A 15,673-nucleotide genomic window follows, 5' to 3' on the forward strand; every position below is an offset into this window, starting at 1 on the left:
CCACGCCCCACCTCTTTTGTCTACCTCCCTTTCCTTTTTGAAACATCCAATGCCTGGCACTCTCAGCAGCTATTCCTGCCCCTGAAACATCCAAGTCTCTGTAATGGGCACAACATCATAGTTCCACATATTGATCCATGCTCTAAGTTCATCCGCCTTGTTAATGATACTCCTTGCACTAAAACAGACACATCTCAAGCCATCTGGCTGAATGCATCTTTCCTCTATCATCTGCCTATCCTTCCTCACAAACTCCCTACAAGCTGTGTCTACTCGTGCACCAACCACCCCATCCCCTGCCTCTTCACTTCCGTTTCCACTCTCCTGCAAATCTAGTTTAAACTCTCCCCAATAGCATTAACAAACCTCCCTGCCAGAATATTGGTCCCCTCGGATTCAAGTGCAACCCATCCTTTTTGTACTGGTCACACCCACCCTAGAAGAGGTCCCAATGATCCAGAAATCTGAATCCCTGCCTCCTGCTCCAATCCTTCAGCCACACATTTATCTGCCGCCTCATTCTATTCCTATACTCACTGTCACGTGGCACAGTCAGCAATCCCGAGATTACTACCCTTGAGGTTCTGCTTCTCAGCTTCTTCCCTAACTCCCTGTATTCTGCTTTCAGGACCTCCTCTCTTTTTCTACCAATGTCATTGCTAGCAATATGTACCATGACCTCTGGCTGCTCACCCTCCCATTTCAGGATATCGTGGACGCGTTCAGAAACATCACGAACTCCAGCACCTGGGAGGCAAACTACCATCCTTGTTTCTTTTTCACACCCACAGAATCGCCCATCTGTCCCCCTAACATGTACTGCCCATCGCTAACTGCCCTTAAGAAGGGGCCAACCACCATCTTAATATGGTAATCATTCAGGTGAAGGTGTTTCTTCAGTGCTGTTAACAGGAACTTGCAGGATTTAGGCCACAAAAGAATAATGACTCTTTTCCACACAATGGTGGTGCTAACACGAAGCGGAACCTGCTCCCGTTGTCTCTCTTGGTGATGGAAAGTTTAAGATTTGTGGTTGCTGGCTGAGTATCAGCAATGCACTGAAGACACTGTGGTGATGGCAAAGAGAGATGACTGCTTAGAGTGGTTGATACGATGATGTGGGTTGCCTTATCACAGTTTGAGCCTTGTGTTCATCCAAGCAAGTGGAAAGTATTCCATCACATGTTGACTTGTGCCTTCCAGACAGCGAAGAGGCCTGGAAGTATCAGCTGGTAAGACACATGATAATGGATACCAAAGCTCTGACCTGCTCTTTTAGCCATAGAATTAATGTAGTTTATCAGCTTGAGTTTGTGGTCAATCTTAACTCCAAGATATTGACACTGTGACCCTCAAGTGGTAATATCATTGAATGTGGTTATTTATCAAAAGTTCAAAGTAAATTTATTATCCAAGTTCATATGTGTCATCATATACAACCTTGTGATTCAGTTTCTTGTGGGCATACTCAATAAATCCATAATAGAATCAGAGCAACACACATCAAAGTTGCTGGTGAATGCAGCAGGCCAGGCAGCATCTGTAGGAAGAGGTCCAGTCGACGTTTCAGGCCGAGACCCTTCGTCAGGACTAACTGAAGGAAGAGTGAGTAAGGGATTTGAAAGTTGGAGGGGGAGGGGGAGATCCAAAATGATAGGAGAAGACAGGAGGGGGAGGGATGGAGCCAAGAGCTGGACAGGTGATAGGCAAAAGGGGATACGAGAGGATCATGGGACAGGAGGTCCGGGAAGAAAGACAAGGGGGGGGGGGACCCAGAGGATGGGCAAGGGGTATATTCAGAGGGACAGAGGGAGAAAAAGGAGAGTGAGAGAAAGAATGTGTGCATAAAAATAAGTAACAGATGGGTTACGAGGGGGAGGTGGGGCCTTAGCGGAAGTTAGAGAAGTCGATGTTCATGCCATCAGGTTGGAGGCTACCCAGACGGAATATAAGGTGTTGTTCCTCCAACCTGAGTGTGGCTTCATCTTTACAGTAGAGGAGGCCGTGGATAGACATGTCAGAATGGGAATGGGATGTGGAATTAAAATGTGTGGCCACTGGGAGATCCTGCTTTCTCTGGCGGACAGAGTGTAGATGTTCAGCAAAGCGGTCTCCCAGTTTGCGTCGGGTCTCACCAATATATAAAAGGCCACATTGGGAGCACCGGACGCAGTATATCACCCCAGCTGACTCACAGGTGAAGTGTTGCCTCACCTGGAAGGACTGTTTGGGGCCCTGAATGGTGGTAAGGGAGGAAGTGTAAGGGCATGTGTAGCACTTGTTCCGCTTACATGGGTAAGTGCCAGGAGGGAGATCGGTGGGGAGGGATGGGGGGGACGAATGGACAAGGGAGTTGCGTAGGGAGCGATCCCTGCGGAATGCAGAAAGAGGGGGGGAGGGAAAGATGTGCTTAGTGGTGGGATCCCGTTGGAGGTGGCAGAAGTTACGGAGAATAATATGTTGGACCCGGAGGCTGGTGGGGTGGTAGGTGAGGACCAGGGGAACCCTATTCCTAATGAGGTGGTGGGAGGATGGAGTGAGAGCAGATGTACGTGAAATGGGGGAGATGCGTTTAAGAGCAGAGCTGATAGTGGAGGAAGGGAAGCCCCTTTCTTTAAAAAAGGAAGACATCTCCCTCGTCCTAGAATGAAAAGCCTCATCCCGAGAGCAGGTACGGCGGAGACGGATGAATTGCGAGAAGGGGATGGCGTTTTTGCAAGAGACAGGGTGAGAAGAGGAATAGTCCAGATAGCTGTGAGAGTCAGTAGACTTATAGTAGACATCAGTGGATAAGCTGTCTCCAGAGACAGAGACAGAAAGATCTAGAAAGGGGAGGGAGGTGTCAGAAATGGACCAGGTAAACTTGAGGGCAGGGTGAAAGTTGGAGGCAAAGTTAATAAAGTCAACGAGTTCTGCATGCGTGCAGGAAGCAGCGCCAACGCAGTCGTCGATGTAGCGAAGGAAAAGTGGGGGACAGATACCAGAATAGGCACGGAACATAGATTGTTCCACAAACCCAACAAAAAGGCAGGCATAGCTGGGACCCATACAGGTGCCCATAGCTACACCTTTAGTTTGGAGGAAGTGGGAGGAGCCAAAGGAGAAATTATTAAGAGTAAGGACTAATTCCGCTAGATGGAGCAGAGTGGTGGTAGAGGGGAACTGATTAGGTCTGGAATCCAAAAAAGAAGCGTAGAGCTTTGAGACCTTCCTGATGGGGGATGGAAGTATATAAGGACTGGACATCCATGGTGAAAATAAAGCGGTGGGGGCCAGGGAACTTAAAATCATCGAAAAGTTTATAAGAGCGTGAGAAGTGTCACGAACATAGGTCGGAAGGGATTGAACAAGGGGTGATAAAACCATGTCGAGATATGCAGAAACGAGTTCGGTGGGGCAGGAGCAAGCTGAGACAATAGGTCGGCCAGGACAGGCGGGTTCTAATAGAATCAGAATCAGGTTTATTATCACTGGCATGTAACGTGAAATTCGTTAACTTAGCAGCAGCAATTCAATGCAATACATAATCCAGCAGAGAGAGAAAAAATATTAATAATAATAAAACAAAGCATAATAAAGTAAATCAATTACGTATATTGAATAGATTTTTAAAATGTGCAAAATCAGAAATACTGTATATTTAAAAAAAAGTGAGGTAGTGTCCAAAGATTCAATGTCCATGTAGGAATCGGATGGCAGAGGGGAAGAATCTGTTCCTGAATCGCTGAGTGCGTGCCTTCAGGCTTCTGCACCTCCTACCTGATGGTAACAGTGAGAAAAGGGCATGTCCTGGGTGCTGGAGGTCCTTAATAATGGATGCTGCCTTTGAGACACCGCTCCCTAAAGATGTCCTGGGTACTTTGTAGGCTAGTGCCCAAGATGGTGCTGTCTAGATTTACAACCTTCTGCAGCTTCTTTTGGTCCTGTGCAGTAGCCCCTCCATACCAGACAGTGATGCAGCAGGTCAGAATGCTCTCCATGGTACAACTATAGAAGTTTTTGAGTGTATTTTTTGTCATGCCAAATCTCTTCAAACTCCTAATAAAGTATAGCCGCTGTCTTGCCTTCTTCATGACTACATCGATATGTTGGGACCAGGTTAGATCCTCAGAGATCTTGCCACCAGGAACTTGAAGCTGCTCACTCTCTCCACTTCTGATCCTTCTATGAGGATTCGTATGTGCTCCTTCGTCTTACCCTTCCTGAAGCCCACAATCAGCTCTTTTGTCTTACTGATGTTGAGTGCCAGGTTGTTGCTGTGGCACCATTCCACTAGTTGGCATATCTCGCTCCTGTACACCCTCTCGTCACCACCTGAGATTCTACCAACAATTGTTGTATCATCAGCAAATTTATAGATGGTATTCGAGCTATGCCCATCCACACAGTCACGTGTATACAGAGAGTAGAGCAGTGGGCTAAGCACACACCCCTGAGGTGCACCAGTGTTGATCGTCAGTGAGGAGGAGATGTTATCACCAATCCACTCAGATAGTGGTCTCCCAGTTAGGAAGTCAAAGATCCAATTGCAGAGGGAGGTACAGAGGCTCAGGTTCTACAACTTCTCAATCAGGATTATGAGAATGATGGTATTAAATGCTGAGCTATAGTTGATGAACAGCATCCTGACGTAGGTATTTGTGTTGTCCATGTGACCTAAAGCTGTGTGGAGAGCCATTGAGATTGCGTCTGCCATTGACCTATTGTGGCGATGGGCAAATTGCAATAGGTTTAGGTCCTTGCTGCGGCAGGAATTCAGTCTAGTCATAACCAACCTCTCAAAGAATTTCATCACTGTCAATGTGAGTGCTAACAAGCAATAGTCATTAACGTAGCCCACACTATTCTTCTTAGACACTGGTATAATTGTTGCCTTAAAAACCATAATAGAATCAATTAAAGACTGCACTAACTTGGGCATTCAACTAGTATGCAAAAGACAACAGCTGTGCAAATATAAAAAGAAAGAATAACATCTGAATAACACTGACCATCACAATTTATCTTTTACCCTTCCCCAAATCCTTCGGTTTCACCAATTTGATTTCAATCCCTGTACCTTCTTCCTGATGGCAACAGCAAAAAGAAAGCATGACCTGGGTGGTGGGGGTTCCGATGATGGATGCTGCTTTCCTGCGACACTTTGTGTTGCTGTGCTCAGTGGTGGGGAGGGCTTTACCTGTGATGGACTGGGCCGTGTCCACTACATTTTGTAGGATATTTTGTTATGGGCATTGGTGTTTCCGTGCCAGGATATGATGCAACCAGTCAATATACTTCCCAATATAGATTCAGAAGTTTGTTCAAGTTTTAGATGTCATGCCTTATCTTCACAACCTCCGAAGGAAGTAGAGGTGGTGCTGTGCTTTCTTCATGATTGCAACTACATGCTGGGTCCAGAAACCGCCCTCTGAAATAATAACACTGAGGAACTTAAAAGTTGCTGACCTTCCCCACTTCTGTTCCTCTGATGAAGACTGGCTCACCGACCTCTTATTTACTGTTCCTGAAGTCAATAATCAGAGCCTTGGATTTGCTCTCATTGACAAAGGGGTTATTGTTATGGCACTGCTCAGATAGATTTTCAATCTCCTTCCTGTATGCTGACTCTTCACCACCTTTGATTCGGCCTACTGGAGATGATCGTTGCCCAATATTTGTGAACTGCAAATGTTAGTTGTCACTTTTTAGTCCTTGCTCAAATACAGCATTGTGTGATCAGGTCATACTTGGGCAATTTTTCTGCACTGTTGGATAAAACCATTTGACAAAGGAGCTGAATTAGGCCATTCAACCCATCGAGTCTGATCCTCCATTTAATTATGACTGATTCATATTCTCTCTCAATCCCATTCTCCTGCCATCTCTGCACAACAGATGACACTATTGTAACTGTACTGGAAATGATTGGTGATATAGTCAGTATGGCTAGTTTTCTTATTTGCAGGTATTTTTGCCATTCATTGTACAAAATTCCTTTCTACTATGCTGTGCATTCCATGGATATTTGTAGATCTACACACAACTCCTATCAAACATTTTCTGTCCTAAACTATTTCTCTGTTTTACCCCAACTAATCCTAGTTATTGATTTTCTAAACCAAATTCTTTCCTCACTTTTGTTAATGTCAGGACTATCTCAACTTCTTTTCTACTTTGCAGATCATTTACAAAAGTATTCTGGAGTACTTAATTCCCAGTGTTGGTCACTCTGCAACAAAGCATTAGAAATGTCTGTTTGAATGTGGTGTAATTGAGCTGATCAGTCAGAAGTGCCAGATAGATGATCCATTTCCATTCCCTCCTGTGATATTCATCAAAGAAGTCAAGCTCCAGCTAATTCAATTCATTGGCAAAAGATTTTTTTTTCAAAAACCTGCAGATGTTGGAATCTGAAATATAAAAAACACAATCTCAGCACTTTGCAGGCCAGCGAGCTTCATTTTTATGAGAAACAGTGGGTCTTTGGAAATGATGAAGACTGCTGTAAATTTCTTACTGGGGTGGTTCACTAATATTGAAAATGTGTCCCAATTGTACTGAGTGCATCAGACATTTGTTTACCAATACTCCGCACAGGCCCATCCTATTCACAATTTTATTACCTTGGATTATTACGCAGAAGTTTTGAAATTACTGAAGCAGGGGCATCTTACACAGTGTAAGGGAATTGATTCCTGCACAGTCTAGTGGAAATGGCATCTGCTAGAAAACTCTCAATCCTCTCTTTGCAGCCTACCCTCTGTTCATTTTCCTAACCACATTGCATCAGTTTCCAAAGTGCCAGTCCTGGTCACAAGTCAAATTACACACTGATCAACATCATGATCTTACCACTTCACACTTTTCTTAGCAACACATGCTCACCAATTCTTTCACGTTGCAGTAACCAGAATGCCTGCTCCACCAATGGGTTTGAACCGGGCATGGTCTTGAAACCAAAATGCCACCCAAACCAGCAAAAGTAACTTTGCAGCGCATCTTAATTTTCCACCCATTGCTTTTTCCATTCACCTTTTCAAATAGAAAGAGCAGCTACACTGATGGAGGAAAGGTTAATTGGAAGGATCATCAGATACATTAGGATTAAGAGAAATTTTGAAAATGCTCAATGCAAAGCTCCTGAAAGAATTACCAAAACATTCAAAGTTGTTTATTACAAAGTTGATAACTTACTTACGTAATTGCATGAAACATACATCCCTGAGGGAAAAAAGCTAACAAAAACTGACAAGGATGAGATTCATTGTAATACACCACATAAATCAATGAAAATTAACTTGAATTTACATTGTTATAGTTTGCATACTCAGGGAGATATTAAAATTTATTAAATCCAATTACTCTTCAAGATCATACAATTTGACATGTAATATCAAATTATTTGAGAAAATTTAGAATTCCACCAATATAGTTAAAAAAAGTCACTCTGAAACAATATTCATGCAGTACACTAAATATTTCAAATTCTCCTCACCCAATTTGCAAATCTAAGCATGGTTCAGTAGCAAGACTGACCAAGTTAGTTGAATTAACCCTTTAGGAAGAGGCGCAGTCGACATTTCAGGCCGAGACCCTTCGTCAGGACTAACTGAAGGAAGAGTGAGTAAGGGATTTGAAAGCTGGAGGGGGAGGGGGAGATGCAAAATGATAGGAGAAGACAGGAGGGGGAGGGATAGAGCCGAGAGCTGGACAGGTGATAGGCAAAAGGGGATACGAGAGGATCATGGGACAGGAGGTCCGGGAAGAAAGACAAGGGGGGGGGGGTGACCCAGAGGATGGGCAAGAGGTATATTCAGAAGGACAGAGGGAGAAAAAGGAGAGTGAGAGAAAGAATGTGTGCATAAAAATGAGTAACAGATGGGGTACAAGGGGGAGGTGGGGCCTTAGCGGAAGTTAGAGAAGTCGATGTTCATGCCATCAGGTTGGAGGCTACCCAGACGGAATATAAGGTGTTGTTCCTCCAACCTGAGTGTGGCTTCATCTTTACAGTAGAGGAGGCCGTGGATAGACATGTCAGAATGGGAATGGGATGTGGAATTAAAATGTGTGGCCACTGGGAGATCCTGCTTTCTCTGGCGGACAGAGCGTAGATGTTCAGCAAAGCGGTCTCCCAGTCTGCGTCGGGTCTCACCAATATATAAAAGGCCACATCGGGAGCACCGGACGCAGTATATCACCCCAGTCCACTCACAGGTGAAGTGATGCCTCACCTGGAAGGACTGTTTGGGGCCCTGAATGGTGGTAAGGAAGGAAGTGTAAGGGCATGTGTAGCACTTGTTCCGCTTACACGGATAAGTGCCAGGAGGGAGATCAGTGGGGAGGGATGGGGGGGACGAATGGACAAGGGAGTTGTGTAGGGAGCGATCCCTGCGAAATGCAGAGGGGGGGGGAGGGAAAGATGTGCTTAGTGGTGGGATCCCGTTGGAGGTGGCGGAAGTTACAGAGAATAATATGTTGGACCCGGAGGCTGGTGGGGTGGTAGGTGAGGACCAGGGGAACCCTATTCTTAGTGGGGTGGTGGGAGGATGGAGTGAGAGCAGATGTACGTGAAATGGGGGAGATGCGTTTAAGAGCAGAGTTGATAGTGGAGGAAGGGAAGCCCCTTTCTTTAAAAAATGAAGACATCTCCCTCGTCCTAGAATGAAAAGCCTCATCCTGAGAGCAGATGCGGCGGAGACAGAGGAATTGCGAGAAGGGGATGGCGTTTTTGCAAGAGACAGGGTGAGAAGAGGAATAGTCCAGATAGATCTGAGAGTCAGTAGGCTTATAGTAGACATCAGTGGATAAGCTGTCTCCAGAGGCAGAGACAGAAAGATCTAGAAAGGGGAGGGAGATGTCAGAAATGGACCAGGTAAATTTGAGGGCAGGGTGAAAGTTGGAGGCAAAGTTAATAAAGTCAACGAGTTCTGCATGCGTGCAGGAAGCAGCGCCAATGCAGTCGTCGATGTAGCGAAGGAAAAGTGGGGGACAGATACCAGAATAGGCACGGAATAGATCCGCCGCATCTGCTCTCAGGATGAGGCTTTTCATTCTAGGACGAGGGAGATGTCTTCATTTTTTAAAGAAAGGGGCTTTCCTTCCTCCACTATCAACTCTGCTCTTAAACGCATCTCCCCCATTTCACATACATCTGCTCTCACTCCATCCTCCCACCACCCCAATAGGAATAGGGTTCCCCTGGTCCTCACCTACCACCCCACCAGCCTCCGGGTCCAACATATTATTCTCCGTAACTTCCGCCACCTCCAACGGGATCCCACCACTAAGCACATCTTTCCCTCCCCCTCTCTCTCTGCATTCCGCAGGGATCGCTCCCTACACAACTCCCTTGTCCATTCGTCCCCCCCATCCCTCCCCACTGATCTCCCTCCTGGCACTTATCCGTGTAAGCGGAACAAGTGCTACACATGCCCTTACACTTCCTCCCTTACCACCATTCAGGGCCCCAAACAGTCCTTCCAGGTGAGGCATCACTTCACCTGTGAGTCGACTGGGGTGATATACTGCGTCCGGTGCTCCCGATGTGGCCTTTTATATATTGATGAGACCCGACGCAGACTGGGAAACCGCTTTGCTGAACATCTACGCTCTGTCCGCCAGAGAAAACAGGATCTCCCAGTGGCCACACATTTTAATTCCACGTGCCATTCCCATTCCGACATGTCTATCCACGGCCTCCTCTACTGTAAAGATGAAGCCACACTCAGGTTGGAGGGACAACACCTTATATTCCGTCTGGGTAGCCTCCAACCTGATGGCATGAACATCGACTTCTCTAACTTCCACTAAGGCCCCAACTCCCCCTCGTACCCCATCTGTTACTCATTTTTATGCACACATTCTTTCTCTCACTCTTTTTCTCCCTCTGTCCCTCTGAATATACCTCTTGCCCATCCTCTGGGTCACCCCCCCCTTGTCTTTCTTCCCGGACCTCCTGTCCCATGATCCTCTCGTATCCCCTTTTGCCTATCACCTGTCCAGCTCTCGGCTCTATCCCTCCCCGTCCTGTCTTCTCCTATCATTTTGCATCTCCCCCTCCAGCTTTCAAATCCCTTACTCACTCTTCCTTCAGTTAGTCCTGACGAAGGGTCTCGGCCTAAAACGTCGACTGCGCCTCTTCCTATAGATGCTGCTTGGCCTGCTGCATTCACCAGCAACTTTGATGTACGTTGCTTGAATTTCCAGCATCTGCAGAATTCCTGTTGTTTGAATTAATTCTTTGTTCTTTTCAGCCTTCACAATATCAAAATATGGCCTAGATCATTAGCATTTCAATCATCTTTGTTTTCGAGCATTTTATTTGTAAGCGTTGTTGAAATATGACTTTTAAAGCCAAGTACCTCAAACAACTTTTCTAAACTCCATCACTCAAAGAAATTGTCCAAGACACCAAATGTTAATAGTCCAACTTTTAATAACTCCAAATGGACTTTAATGAAGTGCTTTAAAATATAAAACTTCACTTATGAAATCACATTTAAGTTCCCACTGTTAATCATAACCTATCCAATTCTACATCAGGGCAGAGTTCGGCAGCAAACACATTTCCTTTAGTTTCAAGGTCCTGCATACAGATAATAATACAACGAACTTTTTATATGCAATATGTTGCCTCAAACCAAAAGCTTGTCCAACAGTCTTGCTTAGCTCCCTTGGGCTTCACTTACTTCTGTTTAAGTTAACAATTCCAGTACTAGTAGTATCCAGAGAACTGTAAAAGGCAGACACTTCCAGAAACAGTGCATTTCAAAAAGAATGGCAAATTTCTGCTGAAATCAGCAACAGATGAAAGACAACATTACAATAGTAGATAAGGACAAAGCTTTTTTTTTAATGATTATGTGGGTTATTTGAAGACAAGTGAAAGATCAATCATTTGTGATAACTAGTCTATACTAGCGTATGGTATACCAACACATAAGAAATGGATTAGACTTGCAAAAAATAAAATGTAGCTCCCAGTACTGCCCTGTCACCTGGTTGCTTAGATATCTAAAACACTCTGCATTATTCTGCATGTTCCAATGGACCAACATTAGCTCTCTGGTGAATCAAATCGAAAACCAACCTGAATGTATTAATTAGTTCCTTCGGTTGTACTAGTCCTATAACAAGTCTCTTTGGGAATAGAGATTACGGGAAAAATGTTGATATCATCCTAGTGAGAATTTAAAATGCTATAGCAATAACTTTAAAAGGAAGATCACCAAAATTAATTCAAATGATCTCTTGTGATGATATTGGGTTTGCTGTATGTAAAGTTCTGAACTCGAAGATCGTAAGCCCTAACCGATACAGACAACTACAGGTACTCTCAACAAAAGGGAAGTTATACTGTAGCCGCCTACTCTTCCTGGGATAAATCACTTCTGTGCTTATCCTCCACAGCAGGTTTAGTTGCCAATATCCACTATTTGTGTGGTGAGTCATCCCCTTCACTACCAAGGAGGAGATGCTTCCAGATAGCGGAGTAGTTTTAAAGCAGTGCATTTATTTTAACGATACATGTTTAAATTGAGATAAAATTCGTAAAACACATTTAAAACTCTCAGAAGATTTCTCTCTTATAAAATGTTTCCAAATTACAAACGATTTCCAACACAAAGGATTTCCAAAACACTGTTGTAATTCCTACACCCCAAAAAAGATATTCCAAGGAGTTACCTGTGATCAAGTCATCTGTCATAGAAATCAAAGGCAGAGGAAAAGCTAGTAACACACACAAAAATGCTGGAGGAACTCAGCAGGTCAGGCAGCATCTATGGAAATAAATAAATAGTTGACATTTTGGGCCAAGAACTTTCTTCATATTCTAGTCACCCTGTCTTTCTGTCATTCTTCTTGCCATTCCTTGACTATTCCTAACAAACCTGACTGCTCCCTAACATTTATCCTGCTTTATTTCCTGCTACTTCATGACTTCATACAGATAGTGTTAATGCTTCTAGGGACAGAGATCCTGGACACCCAAAATTAATGCTGTGATGGCTGACTGTCTGAGATCATAAATCTTCCACCAATTAATAGATCAGCTATTTTTAAAGCGAAGAGCTTAAAGAAGGTAGAAAGCTTTTTCAAAGAGAGTCGTTGATTGGAGTACTGTGCGAATGCAGTAGAAGCATTCCCACACAAGTCCAGCAAAGAGCTTAAAAAACCCAGTCTCCATAAAAGAGGGGTACAATCTAGCAGAGTGGTCGTCGGAGTGGACTGAGTCAGAGTGGTAAGCCTTTGGCTCAACATGACTTCGGCAAGAACATCTGAAGGCAAGGCAAGTATGTAAGTTCATTCCTTATTTCTTATTAAACTCTTGAGAGAACTGGGGGTATGTCTACAGAGTCAGTGTTCTGTTCTGGGTGTCAGATTTGGAATTTTTGGGAGACGACAAGCCTCCCCAATGGCTACATTTGCACCGGGTGCACCGAGATGCAGCTCCTTCGAGACCAAATTAAGGAACTGGAGCCGAAGCTCAAAGACGGTTGGCTTGTTAGAGAAAGACAGGAGGTGATAGACAGGAGTTACAGGAAGGCTACAGGAGACAGATAAATGGGTACCTGTCAGAAGGAAGAGAGAACATCAGATAGTGAAGATCACACCTGTGGCTGTCCCCCTCAATAATAAGTACTCAATTTTGAGTACTGTTGGTGAGGGGGAGGGTGGGGGAGGTGGGGAGACCTACCTGGGGGAAGCAACGGCAGCTGTGCCTCTGGCACTGAGTCTGGCCCTGTGGCTAAGAACGGTAGGAAACTGAAGAAAATGGGAGCAGTAATAGGGGACTCCAGTTAGGTGGACAGATAGGCGATTCTGTGGACACTAAAAGGAACACATGGTTGTTTGCCTCCCAGGTGCCAGGGTCCGCAATGTTTCTGAATGCGTCCGGTGAGCAGCCAGAAGTCATGATACATATTGGTACAAATGTCACAGGTAGAAAAAGGGAGAAGATCCTGGAAACAGAATATGGGGAGTTAGGAAGGAAGCTGAGAAGCAGGACCTCAAGGGTAGTAATCTTGGGATTGCTGTCTGGGTCATGTGACAGTGAAGATAGGAATAGAATGAGTTGCCAGATAAATGCATGGTTGAAGAGTAGGAACAGGGGTCAGGGATCAGGGATTCAGATTTCTGGATCATTGAGACCTCTTCTGGGGCAGGTGTGACCTGCAAAAAAAAAGGAACAGGTTGTACTGAATCCAAGGGGGCCGATATTACTGGGGGCAAGTCTACTAGAGTTGTTGGGAGTGATTTAAACTAATATGGCAGGGGGATGAGAACCAGTATGATAGAGCTGAGGATGAGCCAGCAGGTTTACAAGTAGGTGATGTGTGTGACATGAATATAAAGAAGAACAAGCCAATGACTGGGTACAAATGCAGACAGAGTAACAAGATAAATTGTACAACAGAGGCAAAAAACAGAAGGGTGAAGAATGCAGGGCTGTACAGAGCGAGGGAGAGAGAGGGGGAGGTGACGGGGAGGGGGTGGGCTAGAGGGAGCCGGGGGGGGGGGGCGAGAGGGAGAATCTAACAATGTTTCTGATGATGTTGAAAAAATTTATCAGAGGAGAGGATAACGAAAATACATAGAAAAGTACAAAGCAGCAGAAGAAGAAACAGGAGGAAAAAATAGTGCAAAATGTTCATAGTCAGCTTCCAAACAGTGTCACATTCAATAACTCTATTCTGCTGCAAATGCCGATTTTGTTCAAGCACCATTAATTTATAATTGTTCACAAAGGTGTATGAAAAAAATTATTCATTGGTGGTCCCCAATTCATAAAATAACTTCTTAAAAAAAATCAATGAACGAGCTACCAACACAAAGTAAATGTTCTAGTTATGTCGCTGACTTAGAGAAAAGTACACCACAGAAACAGGCCCTTCAACCCATCTAGTTCATGCTGAGCCTTTTAAACAGCATACTCCCATCAACCTTCACTGGGACCACAGTCTTCCATACTTTTATCATGCCCCTATCCAAACTTCTCTTACATGTTGAAATCAAGCTTGCATGAACCACTTGCGCTGACAGCTTGTTCCACACTCCCACGACAGTCTGATTGAAGATTCCCCTCATGTTCCCTTTAGTTGTAGTCCCACCCAACCTCAGTTGAAAAAGCCTGCTTGCATTAACTCTATCTATACTCCTCATAATTTTGTATACCTCTATTAAATATCTCCTCAGCCTTCTACGCTCTAGGTAATAAAGTCCTATCCCAGTCAATCTTTCCATATAACTCGGGACTTCCAGTCCTAGCAACATACTTGTAAATTTTCTTTATATTCTTTCATTCTTAATTACACCTTTCTGTAGGTAGGTGACTGAAGCTGCACAAAATACTCTAAATAAGGCCTCACCATTGCTTTATACAACTTCAACGTTACATACTTTGATCAATAAAGGCCAATGTGCCAAAAGCTTTCTTCATGACCCTAGCTACTTGTGATATCATTTTCAATGAATTATGGAGCTGCATTCCCAGATCCCTTTGTTCTACTGCACTCCTCAGTATCCTACCATTTACCATGTAAGACCTACCATCTCACACTTGTCTGCATTAAATTCTGTCTGCCATTTTTCAAGCTGGTCCCGATTTCACTGCAAACCATGATAGTCTTCCTGACTGTCAACTACACTCCCAATCTTAGGGTCATCCACAAATTTGCTGATCCAGTTAACCACATTATCATCCAGATCATTGACATAGATAACAACAATGGACCCAGCACCAAACCCTACCACACTCCACTAGTCATACGTCTCCAGTCAAACAGGCAACCCTCTACTACCACAATTTGGCTTCTCCCACAAAGCCAATGCCTAACCTAATTTAATACCACATCTTGAATGCCAAGCAACTGAACCTTCTTGACCAACCTCTCATGCAGGACCTTGTCAAATGCCTTGCCTTCATCAACTAGCCTAGTAACTTCCTTGAAAAACACTGTTTGGTTAGACACAACCTATCATGTATGAAGCCATGTTCCCTATCCTTTATCAGTCCATGTCTATACAAATGCTCATAGTACCTGTCCCTTAGAATACCTTTCAATAACTTTCCCACTACTGATGTCAGGTTCACCGGCCTATAATTTCCTGGTTTATTTCTAGAGTCTTTTTTAAACAGTAGAACAACATTGGCTATCCTGCAATTCACCAGCACCTCACCTGTTGCCGAGGATGATTTAAATATTTCTGCTTGGGCTCTGGCAATTTGCCTCCCATAGGGTCCAAGGAAATACCTGTCAGGCCCTGGGGATTTATCCACCTTAATTTGCCTCACGACAGCAAATGCCTCCACCTCTGTAATCTGTATAGAGTCAATGAAGTTGATTCCATTTTGCTTCACTTCTATAGGCTCTGTGCCCGTCTCCTGAGTAAATACAGATGAAAAAAATGAATTTAAGATCTCCCCCATCTCTTTTGGTTCCACGCATTGATAACCATTCTGATCTTCCAGAGAATCAATTTTGTTCTTTGCAATCCTTTTGCTCTTAACACATCAGTAGAATCCATTCGGATTCTCCTTCACCCAAGGCAATTTTATGCCTTCTTTTAGCCCTCCTGATTTCTTAAGTGTTCTCTTGCATTTCTTAAACTCCGCAGGAGCCTTTATTTGTTCCTATCTGCCGATACCTGCTCTGCAGCTCTTATTTTTTCTTAACCAGGGCTTCATTAT

The 15,673-nt window shown here is 44.2% G+C and overlaps 1 protein-coding gene across 5 annotated transcripts in view; it reads right to left on the reverse strand.

The window, feature by feature from the left end:
• Nucleotides 1-15,673, reverse strand: part of LOC134345314 (inactive N-acetylated-alpha-linked acidic dipeptidase-like protein 2) — a 1,001,093-nt gene that overhangs the window by 874,351 nt on the left and 111,069 nt on the right. The window contains exon 1 of one of the 5 annotated variants that reach the window (XM_063045778.1): nt 11,668-12,038. The exons of the other annotated variants lie outside the window; for them this stretch is intronic. Coding sequence (XP_062901848.1) covers nt 11,668-11,689 — 22 coding nt within the window. The 5' untranslated portion in view covers nt 11,690-12,038. Of the gene's footprint in view, nt 1-11,667; nt 12,039-15,673 lie in introns of those variants that run through there. 5 annotated transcript variants of the gene reach the window in all.

Source organism: Mobula hypostoma, chromosome 4, assembly GCF_963921235.1.
Source record: "Mobula hypostoma chromosome 4, sMobHyp1.1, whole genome shotgun sequence".
NCBI classification, from domain to species: Eukaryota; Metazoa; Chordata; class Chondrichthyes; order Myliobatiformes; family Myliobatidae; genus Mobula; species Mobula hypostoma.